Source organism: Takifugu rubripes, chromosome 2 (assembly GCF_901000725.2).
Source record: "Takifugu rubripes chromosome 2, fTakRub1.2, whole genome shotgun sequence".
Lineage (NCBI taxonomy): Eukaryota > Metazoa > Chordata > Actinopteri > Tetraodontiformes > Tetraodontidae > Takifugu > Takifugu rubripes.
Genome location: NC_042286.1, coordinates 10,518,856 through 10,533,587, shown reverse-complemented (window position 1 = coordinate 10,533,587; position 14,732 = coordinate 10,518,856). Strand labels below are relative to the sequence as shown.

Here is a 14,732-nt window from a genome sequence, read left to right as displayed (position 1 = left end):
ATATAATAAGAAAACATGCGATAAAACACTAAAATAAAATGTTGGGGAATAAAGAAAGAGCAGAGCAGCGATGCAAGGATGGCTGCCAGCATTTTTCCTATGCTGAAACACTTGTTGGCCTCTGCCCTCTATCTCTCAGCCCCCCCTGTTGTCATTTCCCCTCTTTGTCACTTATGCTCTAATGTATTCCTCTCTGCTACTATGTGGCAGCGTTGCCGCTATTCCTGTCATACGGCCAGAGCCGGGTGAGGGCATCCCATATTTTGACAGTTCTTGCGCCGTGCCACCCTCATCTTCCTCCTCCCGAGTCGCCTCAATTCCACTTCTGGAAATGTTCGTTCTGTTGTTGAGCGAGAAAGCGGCCAGATCTGAGAGCGGGTGATGGATATCTGCGTTGTACCGTGCATGTGCTTATCTGTGGAGAATTTAATGATCAGAATGGGGCTTAATGTGCTGTTGAAGGAGAAGAGGTGGCGCGTGGTGACAACAATGAGACGCTGAAGGGCAGCGGGGCCATAATGCGGAGGAAGTGGTGGGGGTCAGACCAAGCATCTCCCAGCAACTGCGGCGCAATGTTGCTGCAACTGTCCCAGGATGTTTGATCCACCTGTTATGCAGCTCTGCCCATAAAACACCATCAAGGCCTAAAACAGATTTTTCTTGAAAGCACACCGAGGGTGCCGAGGGTGACGCTGTGGTTGTGGCATTTTTCTCCATTACTCTAATTTCTGAGCCTTTAAATAATCTAAAAAGCATTTGAAGGTTGGGGGCTTGGGGGGGGGGGGGGGGGGGGCTTCTGAGATAAAATGCATGTAAAATGAATCTTGCAACATCACATCCTTGGTGTCAATTTGATGGAACAGCTGTGGTATCGCCTGAATTTACAGGATTCCGCAAGAACCCCCCCCCCCCTCCTTTTTTTCCCACTTTGAAAAGGGAGGAAAAAGTGTAAATCTAGAAGATGTGTGAAAGCAGGCAGCATCCTCGGACTGACGCCCACCCCTAGGATGAGACTTGGGTTTCAGACTGTGAGAGCAATGTGGTCGAACTGGATGGCTGGCTGGTTGGCCGGTCAGGCTACACTGGAATGTGGGGTCTTTTGTTTGTCAGAGAGAGGAGTGGGTCAGGGGGAGAATGCCATTGATGATAGCAGAGAGAAAGAAAGAAACTCCAGGAAGTGTTCTCTCTCTCTTTCTCTCCCTGCTCCCCCACTCTCCCACTCCCATTCTCTCTCTCTCTCTCTCTGTCCTTCATTCTCTGTCTTTTTCTGTGTGTGAGAACCTTCACCATGGCGAGCCTCTCTCTCGGAGGCCGCGGTCCCCAGGCACAACCACTGCTTTGTCTTGCCCTGTGAACACACACCCCTCCTCTGCTCGGGCGCCCACGTTTGCCAGGGCCACGGAAACACGGGGCTGCAGCTCCTATTCTTATCCACATCACTGCTCCTGTATGGATGTGTGTTAGCGTGCTGAATGGTGAATTGTTTTATCGCCATCATGCTTTAAAGTGTTTGGTTAATGCTTCAATGGAGTTTGTCAATAATTTTTTTTATTTTTTTCAATTTTATTTTAGGGCATGACACTGACTCGGCTCATCTGGACATGACTCGGGTGCAGATATCCACTCTCTGTAGCAGTAACAGCCAGACTAAAAATGGAATTAAGTGGTAAGTGGATAAGAATCTAGCCCGTGGCCCCTTTTTCGGCCAGTGGCTGCTGCCTCCCATCACATTGCCCGCTCCCCTCTCTGTCAGAGGGCTGCGAGGAGCTGCAAATGGCCCTTTCAAAGCACACGGCAGCTGGAACACAGGGCAAAGGTGACCGAAGCAGTTGGGGGAGCAGAGGGAGGGACGGGAGGTGGGGGGAGCAAGAGATGAGCAGCTGCAACCTCGGGCCCCTGTTTTTCTGCCTCGCTACCATTTCTGCGGGCTCCAGAGGCTGTTTGTTTGCAAAAAAATCCAACCCTACTTCTTCAAACGCAAGCAGCTGTGAAACAACAGAGTTCGCGTCTCGAGACGATTTAGGTCAAACACATCACGGTGCCGGACCTGATGTGGTCCGGGGCAACAAAGGCGCTGGGGTGGTGTGGTGCCAGGGAATTCCACAATCCAAAGCAGGATTAGGAGTGAACGGCTTTAAAAAGTTCCCAATAGTCCTCTGACCCCTCCAGATCACAAAGCCCGATTTAAAATTCTTTCTGTCACTTAGAATACCTTCACATATAATTATTTTTGGATGAAACAATCTCCTTTTATTCACCATCTAACACTGCCAACATTAGAGGTAAGAATGCACAAAAAATTACACTTATATGTATATCTTTTTTTAAACCAGAAATGAGGATTTCGTTGTAAAATCAACCGCCACCCCTTGGACAGGTGTTTTCATAAGAGGGCCAACTGCTTGCTGCCACTGTGTGAATCCACCGAGAAGTGCACAACTTATTGTGGCTGCGCGCTATCGCGAGAGTTGTGCCGTTATCAACCTGCCTGACACACAGCAGCGCTGAGTGCAGCCTGCCTCACCAGGGACGGACTCAAGCTCAAGAAACGGCGAGGAGAAGCGAACATCTGGCCCACACATCATGAAAGGACGTCGGGGCTTCTAGGAGAAAACACGACGCACCGGCTGGAAATAAATGTGAGTACCCAGTGTTTGGGATTTTATTTTTTTTCCTGCGTGCGCTTCGGTGCCGGAGGAGCCCAAAGTTAAAGCGTGTCCGCTCGCCGCTTCGCTGAGCGCAGTTGGCTCTCTGGCTGCGAGTTCCTCCGCTGTTTAAAAGGATCCGAGCAATGCGTCTCCAAACGCAGACGTGGAGCTCGGCTGACCTCGTCTCGGGCTTTTCCGAATCACGCATGCACTTTAATCTTTTAACCAAAAACAATGGGGGGGGGGGGAAATATCTAAACTTTAAAAAAAACCGATCTCAGCATCTAACTTATTAATAACTACCTATATTGGCTTAACTTTTCCCTCCCCCTCCTTCCTTTTGTGATCGTCTACTCTTACTGGTCCCCTTCATAATATTCCGTAGTTGTTCGTGTCTCACGAGTGCGTAAATGGGACTCGGAGCGTTTAATGTTCTGTCACGGTTGTCGGTGGCAGTTTTGTTCCGTCGATACGTTGGATTTTGAGAAAGGTTCACAATCCTCCTCCTCCTCCCCCCTCACGTCTCTTTTCAACCGCGGGGTCTATTTCGAACTAAGTTGGGTGTCTTTTTTGGACTGCGTAGTCCAGAGTTAACATATGGCATAAAGGGGAGCACAGCTGGAGGTAGCGTTTCCATTGCGGTGATGTCAGAGCAGCTGACTCCACAGCTTGCAGTGTAATTAGCAAACAGAGCGCCAGTTTACTCACTCCGCACCGCTCGCCGCTTCCTCCAAAGGCTCCTTCTCCGTGCGACACCGGGACCGGCGTCCAAATCCCGGCTGCGCGTCCTGCGAGCGCCGCGGTTCTACATGTTTGCGCGACCGATTATCGAGGCGCACGGGACGCGACTCTAGACGCCAGCAGGTTCGGGTCATTCGAAGAGAAAGTGGCTCCGTTTCCACCGTGACACATGGGTGAGCGCAGCACCGCTGGAAAGAATTCCTGCTCCCAAGTTGATGAAGTTTAGGTCGTTTGAAATATTCCTAGAAGATCTGGAATCGCTGTTAATTGGCGTGCTTTAACGTCTGTGGACTTTCCAGTGTGTTTCCATACATTTAAAAGTATTTTCAACAATGCGCTGAAAGTTTTTTGTCAGGTTTGGTCTGCTCTGGGTTACTCTCTGTGGGCCTGATGTGCACAGTGGCTTCGTTTAGCTCACCCCCTATCCTGTTTTTCCTGTTTTTTCACCAGGTTATGAAGGAAGAATGGAGTTCCCAGACCATAGCCGCCAGTTGCTGCAGTGTCTGAGTCAGCAGCGTCACCAAGGTTTCCTCTGTGACTGCACTGTTCTTGTCGGCGAGGCTCAATTCAAAGCACACAGAGCCGTGCTGGCCTCCTGCAGCATGTACTTCCATCTCTTCTACAGGGACCAGCTGGACAAAAGGGACGTTGTGCATCTCAACAGTGACATTGTGACAGCCCCGGCTTTCAGTCTGCTCCTTGAATTTATGTATGAGGGGAAGTTGGAATTCGGCTCTCTCCCGGTGGAGGATGTCCTGGCAGCGGCCAGCTACCTCCACATGTATGATATCGTCAAAGTGTGCAAAGGCAAGCTTAAAGATAAGGAGCTCTCCTCTCTGGATGAAAAAATGAGTGACGATTTGGGACTCAGCTGTCTGGAAAGAGAAAATTCCTCAGACGGCGAGCTGCACAGTAAGCAGGTCATCCGGCGACAGGCCGAGACGCCGTCTCAGGGGCTACCCAGAGCCCCCCTGGTGGAAGAGTTTGACACGGACAACCGCGAAGTCAGGCTGGCTGTCACAGATTTTGATACGTCTACGCAGAGCAGGCAGAAGGCGAACGGTCACTCTGGCAGGTCCCCGGACCTTGTAGGTGTCAATTATGTGTCAGCAGAGGCTGAGCCCTGCATCCAAACAGCTGGAAAAACAAAAGCTGATGTCAGTAGTTCCACCGTCGCCCTGTCCCAGAGGTCTCGGGCTTCAGATGACATGGACTGTGCACTGGATTTGTCTTTCAAGCCTCTGTCTAGCAGAGATCCCTTACACCCCTCCTATGTCTCGGGACAGCTGGCCCTCGACAGCCAGCAGCAGGGCAGTGAGCCACTTGTTAAAGACGAACACGACTTGCTGTCAGAACAGGAGGACAGTGAGCCGATGAGCCCTGAGAGCCAGCGCTTTGGGAATAGTGCCAGGAGCTCTGTGGTGACAGGGTTCGCTGCCCTCTTCCCAGGCAACAACGGCTCCACAGCCGCCCTCCTCTCCCAGGAGGAGGACCTGATGGATGAAGAGGGGGAGGCCTGCAGGGGAAGGGAGGGTGCTCCGGGCAGGGAGGCGGAGGAGAGGAGGGGTCGGCTACTCGGGGACAGCGAAGAGGAGGAGGAGGACGACCTGGCCTCTTCAGATATCTCCACCTCCAGCGGGGTGCTTCTGCCCCCGGGGCAACAGGTGTGCGTGTGCCCCCTCTGCAGCAAAGTCTTCCCCAGTCCCCACGTGCTGCAGCTGCACCTCAGCTCGCACTTCCGCGAGAAGGACGGCGCCCGCTCCAAGTTGTCCCCGGACGGCTCGGTGCCCACCTGCATGCAGTGCAACAAGACCTTCTCCTGCATGTACACGCTGAAGCGCCACGAGCGCACGCACTCTGGCGAGAAGCCCTTCACGTGCGGCCAGTGCGGCAAGAGCTTCCAGTACTCCCATAACTTGAGCAGGCACGCCGTCGTCCACACGCGTGAGAAGCCTCACGCGTGCAAGTGGTGCGAGCGGCGCTTCACCCAGTCCGGGGATCTCTACCGCCACATCAGGAAGTTTCACTGTGGCCTTGTCAAAACTCTCGCTATCGGATAAAACGCCACCTGGCGGCGCCGTGACACCAGACAGTCTTTTAATACTACTGAACGAGCTCTCTCTCTCCCATTGTACAGTTTGTCAGGACACATCTCCTGGATTCTCCCTCGCACGGCATTTCTCAAGTGAACGATGTAGCAACTGTAGGACTGGAGCTGTTTTCTGTGCAGGACGTGTGGGTCAGAGGCGGGCGGTTGAAGGTGCACGGGGTGCTAAGCGTAAACACGGGTGCTGTGAAACTCGAGCTGGATCTGTGGGAATGAAGGTGAACAAATCGGGTGATTCCCTCATTTGTTTCAACCTGCTGAGTTTATTTGAGGAGTTTTTTGCTGTTTTTTGGCCGAGTTTTGCCCAAAAGCGTCCCATGTTCACAACCCTCTGGGCAAATGGGAGACAGCTAATGCTAACTTATGTTAATACAATTGTCAAGGTGACTGAGACTATTATTTGTGCACATGGGAACTCAAACCCGTCCGTGAGTAGCTATATATATATTTTTAACTCTATTATGATTATTTATTTTCAAGGATTGGTTTAGTCCAAGTAAACTATCATAAGGCAGCAAAACTAATGAAGTCGGAATACTGGAAGTCTGATTGTTATTTCATGAAGTCGTTTTTTTTGTTTTTTTTAATGGAGTCACAGTTTTTGGTTGTTTCTGAGGCAAGCAGTCATCACATCTCCACACTGACATGTTTTTTGTTTGTTTTGGGGAATCTCCTTATGTTCTCGGTATATAGTAAGGGATTGGGCTTCGGATTCTTTAAAAAAAAGGGTGGTATTATCAAAGGCGGGGTGGGGAGTAGTTTAAAGCTAATGCCTGTAACACTGGTGCCTACTGAAATTCTTAACACTTCACCTTGTGTACTTAGTCGAGCAGGAATGAGATCTGTGGCCAGGCCTTTTCTGAGCGAGATTTCAGACCTAAGCAAAGAACCCTGCATTACACTCCACATACCAGGTGGTAACAAAGGTAACATCAACTGAATGTCAATCACTTCTTGAGTGCCCTTAATTAGGTCATTTGCGAGAATGCGGCAAAAGCAAATAACGTGCTTCTCCAGTGTAATACCTGTTGACTCATTTGGGTCCTAAGCCAAGAGTAAATCACCTTGTTATTTCCTGGTATGATGTAAAAAAGGGCACGCCGACGCAGTGTAGCAGGCAGGGAAACTAGTGCACGTGCGGGTCTTTGGACCTTGGTCAGCACCGCCGTCGGTTCCCCTCCGTCTGCCGCTCAGCAGAACCTACTGACTCAATTGTCACTTTCTTTTTTTTTTTTCCAAATGGGTGTAAATTACTACTGATGCTGGAGCCTCTGATGACGCTATCCGGATCGTTGCTGTTGGGTTTCTTAAGGGGGCACTAAAAACATAAAAAAAAAATCCAATAATACTAAAATACTATTTGTCTAATCTGTCCTGAGAAGACTTGAGCAGAATTTATTTATTAGTTTGCCTTGGTTCAGGGTTTACTGTAGGCTCAGTCGTCATTTCTCTGAGCTTGATTCGTGATCTCGGTACTCATTAACTGGTATTTGGGCTGTTTGTTCATTTTCTCTGTGCAAGTCAGGTTACTGTAATTGTGTATTAATATACGACATAGACATCTCTATGGAGTATTCAAGGTTTATCACAAGGAACATAGAGAAGCACTTGTTTTTGTTCATTTTTAGCATGCATATAGTTTCGACACTATTGTCTAGGCTGCTATTTCTTACTATATGTATATTTAATGTAAATATATATCCTATTTATCAATCTATTTGTTTTTCCCTGTTGCCGCACATGTAAGGAGGAGACAGGCAGGTGTCTTATTGAGGCTGCAGCCTCGTAAACTATCGCGCCCTTCCACACGAGATCTGATCACTACAAATCAGGGCAGGTTATTTTTTATCCCCGCACGCCACTCTGCGACGGGGGGCTCTTGGGTCGGGCCGATGTAGCATCGGCTACCTATAGAACCGAGACAATGCCATGCTTTGTCTCCCCCGCCACCAACAACAACAACCAAATCCCAGGTAGTTCTCAAGGGATCATTGTGTGTTTGTGTCCCCCCTCCCAGCGGCGGAGAGAACAGGGAGCGCGAGTCTCTCTGTGCACTTTTCTGTATTGAATGGAGCCGTTGGAATGTGAGAAATGTATTTAGCAAAGGGAGACCAAGGACACTGTAAACAGGTGTATTGTTTGGAGGCATCAAAGAACAGACCCCTCCTCCCCCGCAACCCCAGCATGCAGTCGATAAATGCTTCTTTGTTCCTTAATGGAGAGGCGATATGGTGGTGATTTGATTGCACATCTATTAGAGTAATCTGAGTTTTTCTGTTTTCCATGTGCTTGGGTGGGAAAGTTTGTGGTGACTGAGTATGGAGGGCAGACAGGCACGTCGCCGTCCATTTACCTGGATATTTAACCTCATAAGTCCCTTAAAGGAAGTGAATCCACATGTGACATTTGCATGTCAGAGTTCCAGAAATGGCCAGAGGCTCGTTGTTGAAGGGGCTCAGACATATTCCCGTTACAAACATTGGGAATTGACTTCCTGTTTAGCTGTGCAAACAATCAAGCTCATCTTCACGTGTCAGAACTTTCACTCTAATTCACATGTTTTCACACATATTTCGATTTGAACGCAAGAATGTAGATTTGATCCTTTTTTCTTTTAAAGGTTTTGTATGTGGTGCAGAAAAAAAGATTGTCATGTACATGTGTACAATAGTAGAAAAAACTAACAATGAGAGGAACAAAAACACCTGTTTATTGTCTTCAGTCTTTATTTATACCTCCAGTATGGTCACCAAATGTGCCTTGTAGACACACGGACAGGTGTTGCATCTGGAGAAGCCCTTTTTTTCTATAGCGGACCCATTTTTAAAAAACATTTTGCCCTGAACTGCGGCGGTAAAGTTCGCATCACTGAAGCGGTCGTTCCCCCTTTTCCGCCATGTCAACAAAGTAAAATGTCGGTTTATTTTTTGCTGCTTTGCGAGAGATTACCCTGATGTTTTCTGAAATTTCTTAGGAAGTTTTTTTTTTTTTTCTTTGTCAATGTGAATAAATCACTCTGGGAGGTGTTTAACTGGAAACAAGCATTTTTTTTTTTTAGATTTTGGTATTGGGTAGCTGATACTACTGGGAGCTGGTTCAGTCATCGGTTAATATCATTGTTGAATGTGAAACACTGAGACGTTGATTTCAATGGAAACGGCGCCGCGCCCCTGATGCAGCGTCATTCGCCTATCTCATGCTGTATGATCTTCAAGTCAAAAAAAAAAAAGAAAAGAGACTTAAATGATACTGGAATTTTTGTCCTCTGTTACAACTGTGAAAATGTGTATAATCATGAAACATATTTATTACTGCATTTGCTTCTTGTGCAACATTTGACTGTCTCAGTTTTAATTTCTCAGTTAAAAAAACAACAACAACCTTCTAAACATCAAAATCTATTTGATAGAATCTGTAGAAGTGCCATTAGAATTTAATATAATTTTTTAAATAAGAAAGTTCTATTTTATAGTAATCAATTGCTTCATTGTTAGTGGTGTAGAGATTTAGAGGACAATCTTAATGCAGAATTGACATTGATTAGATATTGAGGCCATTTAATTTGATTTGTTTTCATTTCTTACTCCTTTGTTTGCGCTTTCAGAGTGTGCTTGTGTGTGCGTGCTGTGGAAATGTGACAATCTTGATTTAGGTCTTTCTTAAGATTACGCCTAGAATTAAATGGAACAACTTTCCCTGTGTTGATCTGATTTATTCCGTCGTTTGCACTCACCGCAGCTCAGCGAAGGATTTCCAGACGTGACTCTGTCGCCTTAACGACAAAAGGAGCGAAGAAAGGGGCCCCCGTGACCGACGCGCAGCGGCAACAATCGGGCAGACAGTGTAGGAAGTGCTGCTGTGTGTACAGAGACAACAGAATGTGATAACGCTGCTGGTCTTCCCTCTAAAACCATAAACCGTGCCCAAGGGCGACTGCTTTCAAGATGGTCGCCTCTTGCGTTTGACCTGTTGCCGGTGCTGCCCGAACGCTCATTGTTGTGCTAAAAATCTGATAGCATCTAACCAAACACACCTGTATTTGTAAGCAAACACATCCGAATGTGTGTCTGAAGGGGGAACTCGATGCCCGTTCGCAGCGTAATTTCAGCCGCGCGAACTTTTAATCATTTCCCGGCTGCGACGTGAAAGGAGAATCCAGCTGCTCCGCTACGTGATCCCAATGGGGATGTGCTCTGGTTCCCACCACCACCACCACCCCACCCCCCCTTGATTTCGGCTCTCGCATTCTGGGAACACCATCCAACCGTCCCTGCCCCCATCCATCCGACCTCCACCCCCCACAGGCCCCCAAAACCACGGCCCCCAGAACCCTGCCTCATCCCATGGCTCTATTGTGTGTGGGTAGTAGCTCAGCCAGGCTATTGTCTGGCACAGCTCCCCAGCACGTACTTTATGCACAAACAGACGACACGGCGGCGCTGGCCAGGCAGCACCGACATAAAGACAACAATGTCCTCCCGAGATCATTCATAAACACCCCGAGCAGCCCCTGCCAGCCTCGCAGTAAATAAGGGCCCTCTGCAGCGCCGTGGCCCCCCTCACACTGTAAACATCCACAGCAGCGGCTAAAGGCCTCAGAGCCCACACTGGCACCATCATTTCACATCTGCCCGAGTGGGAGCCAGAGCTTAGATGGCCCGTTGTGTGTGTCTGTGTGTGTCTGTGTGTGTGTGTGTGTGTGTGCCATTCTTATGGACCAAATGGAAAAATAGGGGCCATGTGATAGAGCTTAGCGGCAGGGTGACGAGCTGGGATATGTGCAGCACTCCACGATGGTGTAATAAAACATTCCTCTCCAAGGTTTCAGAGCTCGGCTCATTCGGCCCCTGTGTGTGTGTGTGTGTGTGTGTGTTTGTGTGCTTGTTTAGAGGTACTTGGAGAAGTTGAGAGCAAAGTTGTTAAGTGTCCACCGCCTCAACAAGGCCAGCGGTGGGAGCCCTTGACCTCTGAAGGGACGGGCTGCCATGGACAGCTGGTGTGGCCTGTTTATTTATTTATTTCTCAACAAAAGACAGGTGGTCACACTTGAAAAGGACGCACACCCCTGTGTACACACGCGCGGACACAAACATGCAGGGTTTCTTTTCCCCTCTCTTTACATGCATATGGTTATCATCTGCTTAATTTCAGGGAAGCCATTCTTTTGACTTTCATGAAAACCACACCGCGCCCATGAATATGAACTCCTAAATCATTAACGAGGTGGCATTTTACATGTCAGAGTGCTTCATCACAATCTAAAGCTTCCATCTGATCATACATCAACTGCTCAAGTGCATAAATACATATCAACTAGTGCCGCCACACTGGGTTTGCCTTTTTTGGAGCGGCTCGCTCCGACAGCGCCAAGACAGCGTGTCCTTGCTCCACTGTACAGCTGTCACTTACTCGCACTCGCTGCCGCATATTTATAGCAGCAGCATCACCGAGCTCGACGCACTCAGACCACAGCTGGTCCCCGGAAGAATGGGGGGGGGGGGGGAAGACAAAGCCACGTGCCCCCTCTGGCTGACTGGATTTGGTCCTGTCTGGAGCGCCGTGGGTGACCGTGTGGGCCCCCTTCTTTCTTCGCAGACGCTTAGCCGAACACGTTACCAGGGAGGAGATGACGCGGGGCGGGGGGCACACTGCAACCTCTATTTTGTCCTTTGGGCGTGATGGGGAGGGGGGGGGGGGGGGGGGGGGGGGGGGGGGGGTCATGCATAGGGATGTGCTGGCAGCTGTACTTGTCTTAAAGCTGTAGGAGAACCACTGAAAATAGATGATTTCTGTTGAATTGGGTCCAGGTTTTAGCTTCAACTCGTGCTCAGATGTGTCATCAACCCCCCCTTTTATCCATCTTAGAATTCATATGCTGATGTGGGTCCCCCGCCATGGGTGTTAGACTCTATTTTGGTCCCCAATAACCGACCACTGTTGTCTTTAAAAAGCGTCGGGCGATGAGAATCGTGCCTCCATTTCTTACCCACCGAACCCCAAAACAAGTCAATTCAAGAGGCACATTTCTGCAGCACAACAGCTCAAACCCAACCGAAAACATTTTATCATCTACAGCTTTTTCATGTTCACTTCCTCGAGCCTCACAAAGAATTTTGCAGACAACTTGACGCCTTTTCTTGCCAGCAGCTGTCTGTTCACTGAGCCAGAAATCAAGTGGTGCTCACGGACACCAACTGCAGGGCTCCCCAAAGACCGGAGCCACAACTGGCCCGCTGAGGAGGGGATGTGACTCACGCAGCTCGTCGGCACACTCGCAATAATCTCCAGGAAGTGCACTCATCCGAGCTAATATCTGTATGGCTGCGTGATTGATTTCTGCAAAGCCGTGCTGAGGACTTCTGCCACCAAGAACAATTACCCACACGTACAGCGGCTGATCCTGAATCCAGTTATCATAAGTGACATGTCGCAGCCCAGAGCCAGCCGGGACTGCCCCTCAAGGTCATGTCCAGCTGAGATAATCGTAGCCAAATGGTTGCGTTCAATCACCGGGATGCTCTTCTTTTAATTCCCCCATAGCAGATTCTCAAGGTCAATGGGGTGGACTTCTTTTATAAGCATCTGAAGACAAACCTTTACAACTTCTAATAAAATGTGATTGGCTGGTGTGTCCATCCTGCGATGAAGCTGGCTCTTAGCGGTTGTTATAGGCCAGTATGAGAGGAAGTGGTCCCTTACTCAACTCTGAATTTTGCTGCCATCTGCAGGACCACCTCGCTACCGGGTCACTGTTTGTTCAGGCCCGTGGAGTGTACCATCTTCAACAAATTAAATTTAGCCTCTTAAAAACAATAAATACATTATCGAGTATTCATAGAACAGTCATAATTAGAAAAGAGTCCAAGTTTATTTCGATTAGTGTTGAAATGTAATACATATGTACAAGAACATTAAAATCAGCCTTTGTAAACAGGTTCAATATGACCCCTCCTGTGAGACAATTTCCACAGTTTACACCCCCGTTCTTTCCTTTAAAGGTATCCCTTTACGTTGAGCAACTGCAGCACAGTACTTCATCATACGGCCCGCTGTAACTGTGGGACAAAGGAACACGACAACCATTTAACAAACGTTCACCGTGACCCCCCTTGTGTTTAACAATCACGCGACTGACAGATTACCAAGACCAACTAAAGCTGCAAAAATGCACCGATAAAGGCAAATGCACACATGTGGAGCGGCTTAAACACTCAAAACCAGTTTTTCAAGTTTGGGGACTAAGCAGATGATTAGCCTATTAGTCAGTGTAACAATTAAAACGGGATTAAAAAAGTTTACTTTTACTGTGACATGATGGCAAATTTATGTTTAGAGCCGTTTGAAGCTTCAAAGCAATACACACAACGCGTAAAGCCAAATAACTTCACTTTCAGTTAAAGGTCACAGAATAAGAAATGATGTTGTACTTACTCTGTGATTGTGCACACAGAGCAGCAGAGGCTGGAACAGCTGGAGCACTGGCGTAAGCACGAGGAACAAGCTAGGCGTTCACACTGGGTGCACAGTGTCCTTGACCTCTGGTTCTTCTGACACACACAGCAACATATAGGAGCCGCAGACACACCTACAGGCACACACACATCCATACATGTGAACAATGGAAGAACATCAAGTAAAACTTAAATAACTTGGAAGAAAAATCATAAGCAACACTGACACCTGCTGGTGAAAGATAATAACTGACATTAAGGAGGCTTCTCGTTGACAAAAAAGAACCTAATTAGTTGACGGGGGGGGGGCAAAATCAATAAAAATGACAAAAAAGTTACATTTGTTTTTCATATGTATTACTCAACAAGCAAACATGGAATTCCTGATAACTTTATGACATTGAGGTTGTGAAGTTAATATCTTAAGGACCACCTGAAAATGACACCAATGTTCATAAATAATTTATGATTTTACTCAATATATTTGATCAATATTCTTCTGCCATCAGAAACCACTGACATTTCTTCAACAGCTCTCTTAATTCTTAACAGTTTCCAATTGATTTTCCTAAAAAAATAAAAAAAATAAAACAATATGAAGTTTGAATAGCACACTTTCTCTTTCTGTATAAGTTACAGTTTACTCATACTAATTCTGAATTATATTTTATGGAATGTTTCACAACTCATTCCTAAACCTAAATTTAGTAAAAATGCATATGCTAGTCTAGTCTTAACTGTATGCAGAATAGCAGTTTATCCAAAAACCAAACTTGGTGACCCAGCTCACACCACCAAGACTCATTGAGAAGCATCTCCCCGCTCCAAGGAGCCCATCCCAGAGCCAGATATGTTGAAAGGCACAGATTATCATATCGAAGACTCTTCTGGGGATGTTTTCGTGGATGATTTTCGAGCAGGGCAATTTCTGAAGTATAAAGGCCCTTGATGAACTCAGTGCACAGGATCCCACCGGGTTTGGAGCCTAGAGGCTCCCATTAAAATGATGCCACACAAGATATACATCTAGATTGTCGTCCACGGTCATTTGAATAACAATCATATCAGACTCATGCTCACCTTGTGCTGGGTTTGATTTCAGGAGTTTCCCATCCTGTCCAATGAGCATTTGTCCTCTTAGCAGCGTCTGACAGGGGGGAGTCTCCACATGTCCACCGCTTATCTCCTCGGATGTCCATATTTTGCCCACTACAGTCTTGGCACCGTTGAACAACAAGTTTTTCGTCTTTTCTGTGGAAAAAAGAACCCGTGATAAATACAATCGTCACTTTTACAGACAGTTGGATCTGAATAGTAGCCAAGGACACACAGACCTAACTCAGAAACAAAAGTACGAGAAGATGAAACTAAAACCTATTATGATCAAAGGAAAAGGGGAGGATTATTGGAATCCTTATACTTCCCCATGCAGAGTAGTGCAGTGAAGCTAACATTGGCTAACATTACATAGCAACGCTGTGCACGCTCATGCGAAAGTTGAGGACTTACCATAGATTTCCTGTCTGTATTTGCTTCCAAATACTCCGTAGTTGTTCAGCTCCTGTTGCCCGATATGCATTTTGTACTGAGATGAAAAAGTCTCGGGGAAAGGACATGTTCGTTTCGGCATTTTTGCAACGCAAAAATAAAGCACCAACGAACGCTTCCACACACTTGTTTATTGCGGGAAAACTGCGACGCAAGCGCCGAAGAGCCAATGAGAGGCGTCCTTTATGGTCACGTGAAAACTAAGAGCCAATCATACAGATTGTTGTAGAGTCACGT

The 14,732-nt window shown here is 47.5% G+C and overlaps 2 protein-coding genes and 1 long non-coding RNA gene across 5 annotated transcripts; 1 reads left to right on the top strand and 2 right to left on the bottom strand.

Annotated features, from left to right (window-relative positions):
* Positions 1 to 1,435: 1,435 nt before the first annotated feature.
* On the top strand, positions 1,436 to 9,195 carry zbtb42 (zinc finger and BTB domain containing 42). Of its 3 annotated transcripts, XM_029832803.1 has the most exons (4): positions 1,460 to 1,475; positions 1,573 to 2,282; positions 2,378 to 2,639; positions 3,840 to 9,195. In XM_029832803.1, exon 4 carries the CDS (start codon positions 3,854 to 3,856, stop codon positions 5,447 to 5,449), a length of 1,596 nt encoding a protein of 531 aa, XP_029688663.1. In that variant the 5' UTR covers positions 1,460 to 1,475; positions 1,573 to 2,282; positions 2,378 to 2,639; positions 3,840 to 3,853; the 3' UTR covers positions 5,450 to 9,195. The 3 variants fall into 3 exon arrangements, with proteins under 3 accessions (XP_011614762.1, XP_029688663.1, XP_029688662.1); XM_011616460.2 differs by having other exon boundaries at positions 1,436 to 1,666; positions 2,334 to 2,639; XM_029832802.1 differs by lacking the exons at positions 1,460 to 1,475; positions 1,573 to 2,282; positions 2,378 to 2,639 and adding an exon at positions 3,165 to 3,562.
* Positions 8,541 to 9,352, bottom strand: LOC115248880 (uncharacterized). The gene is made up of 2 exons (XR_003887602.1): positions 9,230 to 9,352; positions 8,541 to 8,704 (listed from the first exon to the last, which is right to left on the bottom strand). It is a non-coding gene; the product is annotated as an uncharacterized lncRNA (long non-coding RNA).
* A 2,990-nt stretch (positions 9,353 to 12,342) lies between these two features.
* siva1 (SIVA1, apoptosis-inducing factor) lies at positions 12,343 to 14,680 on the bottom strand. Its single transcript, XM_003962431.3, has 4 exons — positions 14,457 to 14,680; positions 14,028 to 14,198; positions 12,928 to 13,081; positions 12,343 to 12,551 (listed from the first exon to the last, which is right to left on the bottom strand). Exons 1-4 carry the CDS (start codon positions 14,575 to 14,577, stop codon positions 12,503 to 12,505), a joined length of 495 nt encoding a protein of 164 aa, XP_003962480.2. The 5' UTR covers positions 14,578 to 14,680; the 3' UTR covers positions 12,343 to 12,502.
* Positions 14,681 to 14,732: the final 52 nt, after the last annotated feature.

What these genes read in the sequence shown, in the direction of transcription:
- siva1 (XM_003962431.3), bottom strand. Translation starts at nt 14,577, where the DNA reads ATGCCGAAACGAACATGTCCTTTCCCCGAGACTTTTTCATCTCAGTAC. An exon ending in ATACAGACAGGAAATCTATG is followed by an intron (nt 14,199 to 14,456) that starts GTAAGTCCTCAA and finishes TTTTTTCCACAG; the next exon opens with AAAAGACGAAAAACTTGTTG. An exon ending in TCTGTGTGCACAATCACAGA is followed by an intron (nt 12,552 to 12,927) that starts GTAAGTACAACA and finishes TTTGTCCCACAG; the next exon opens with TTACAGCGGGCCGTATGATG.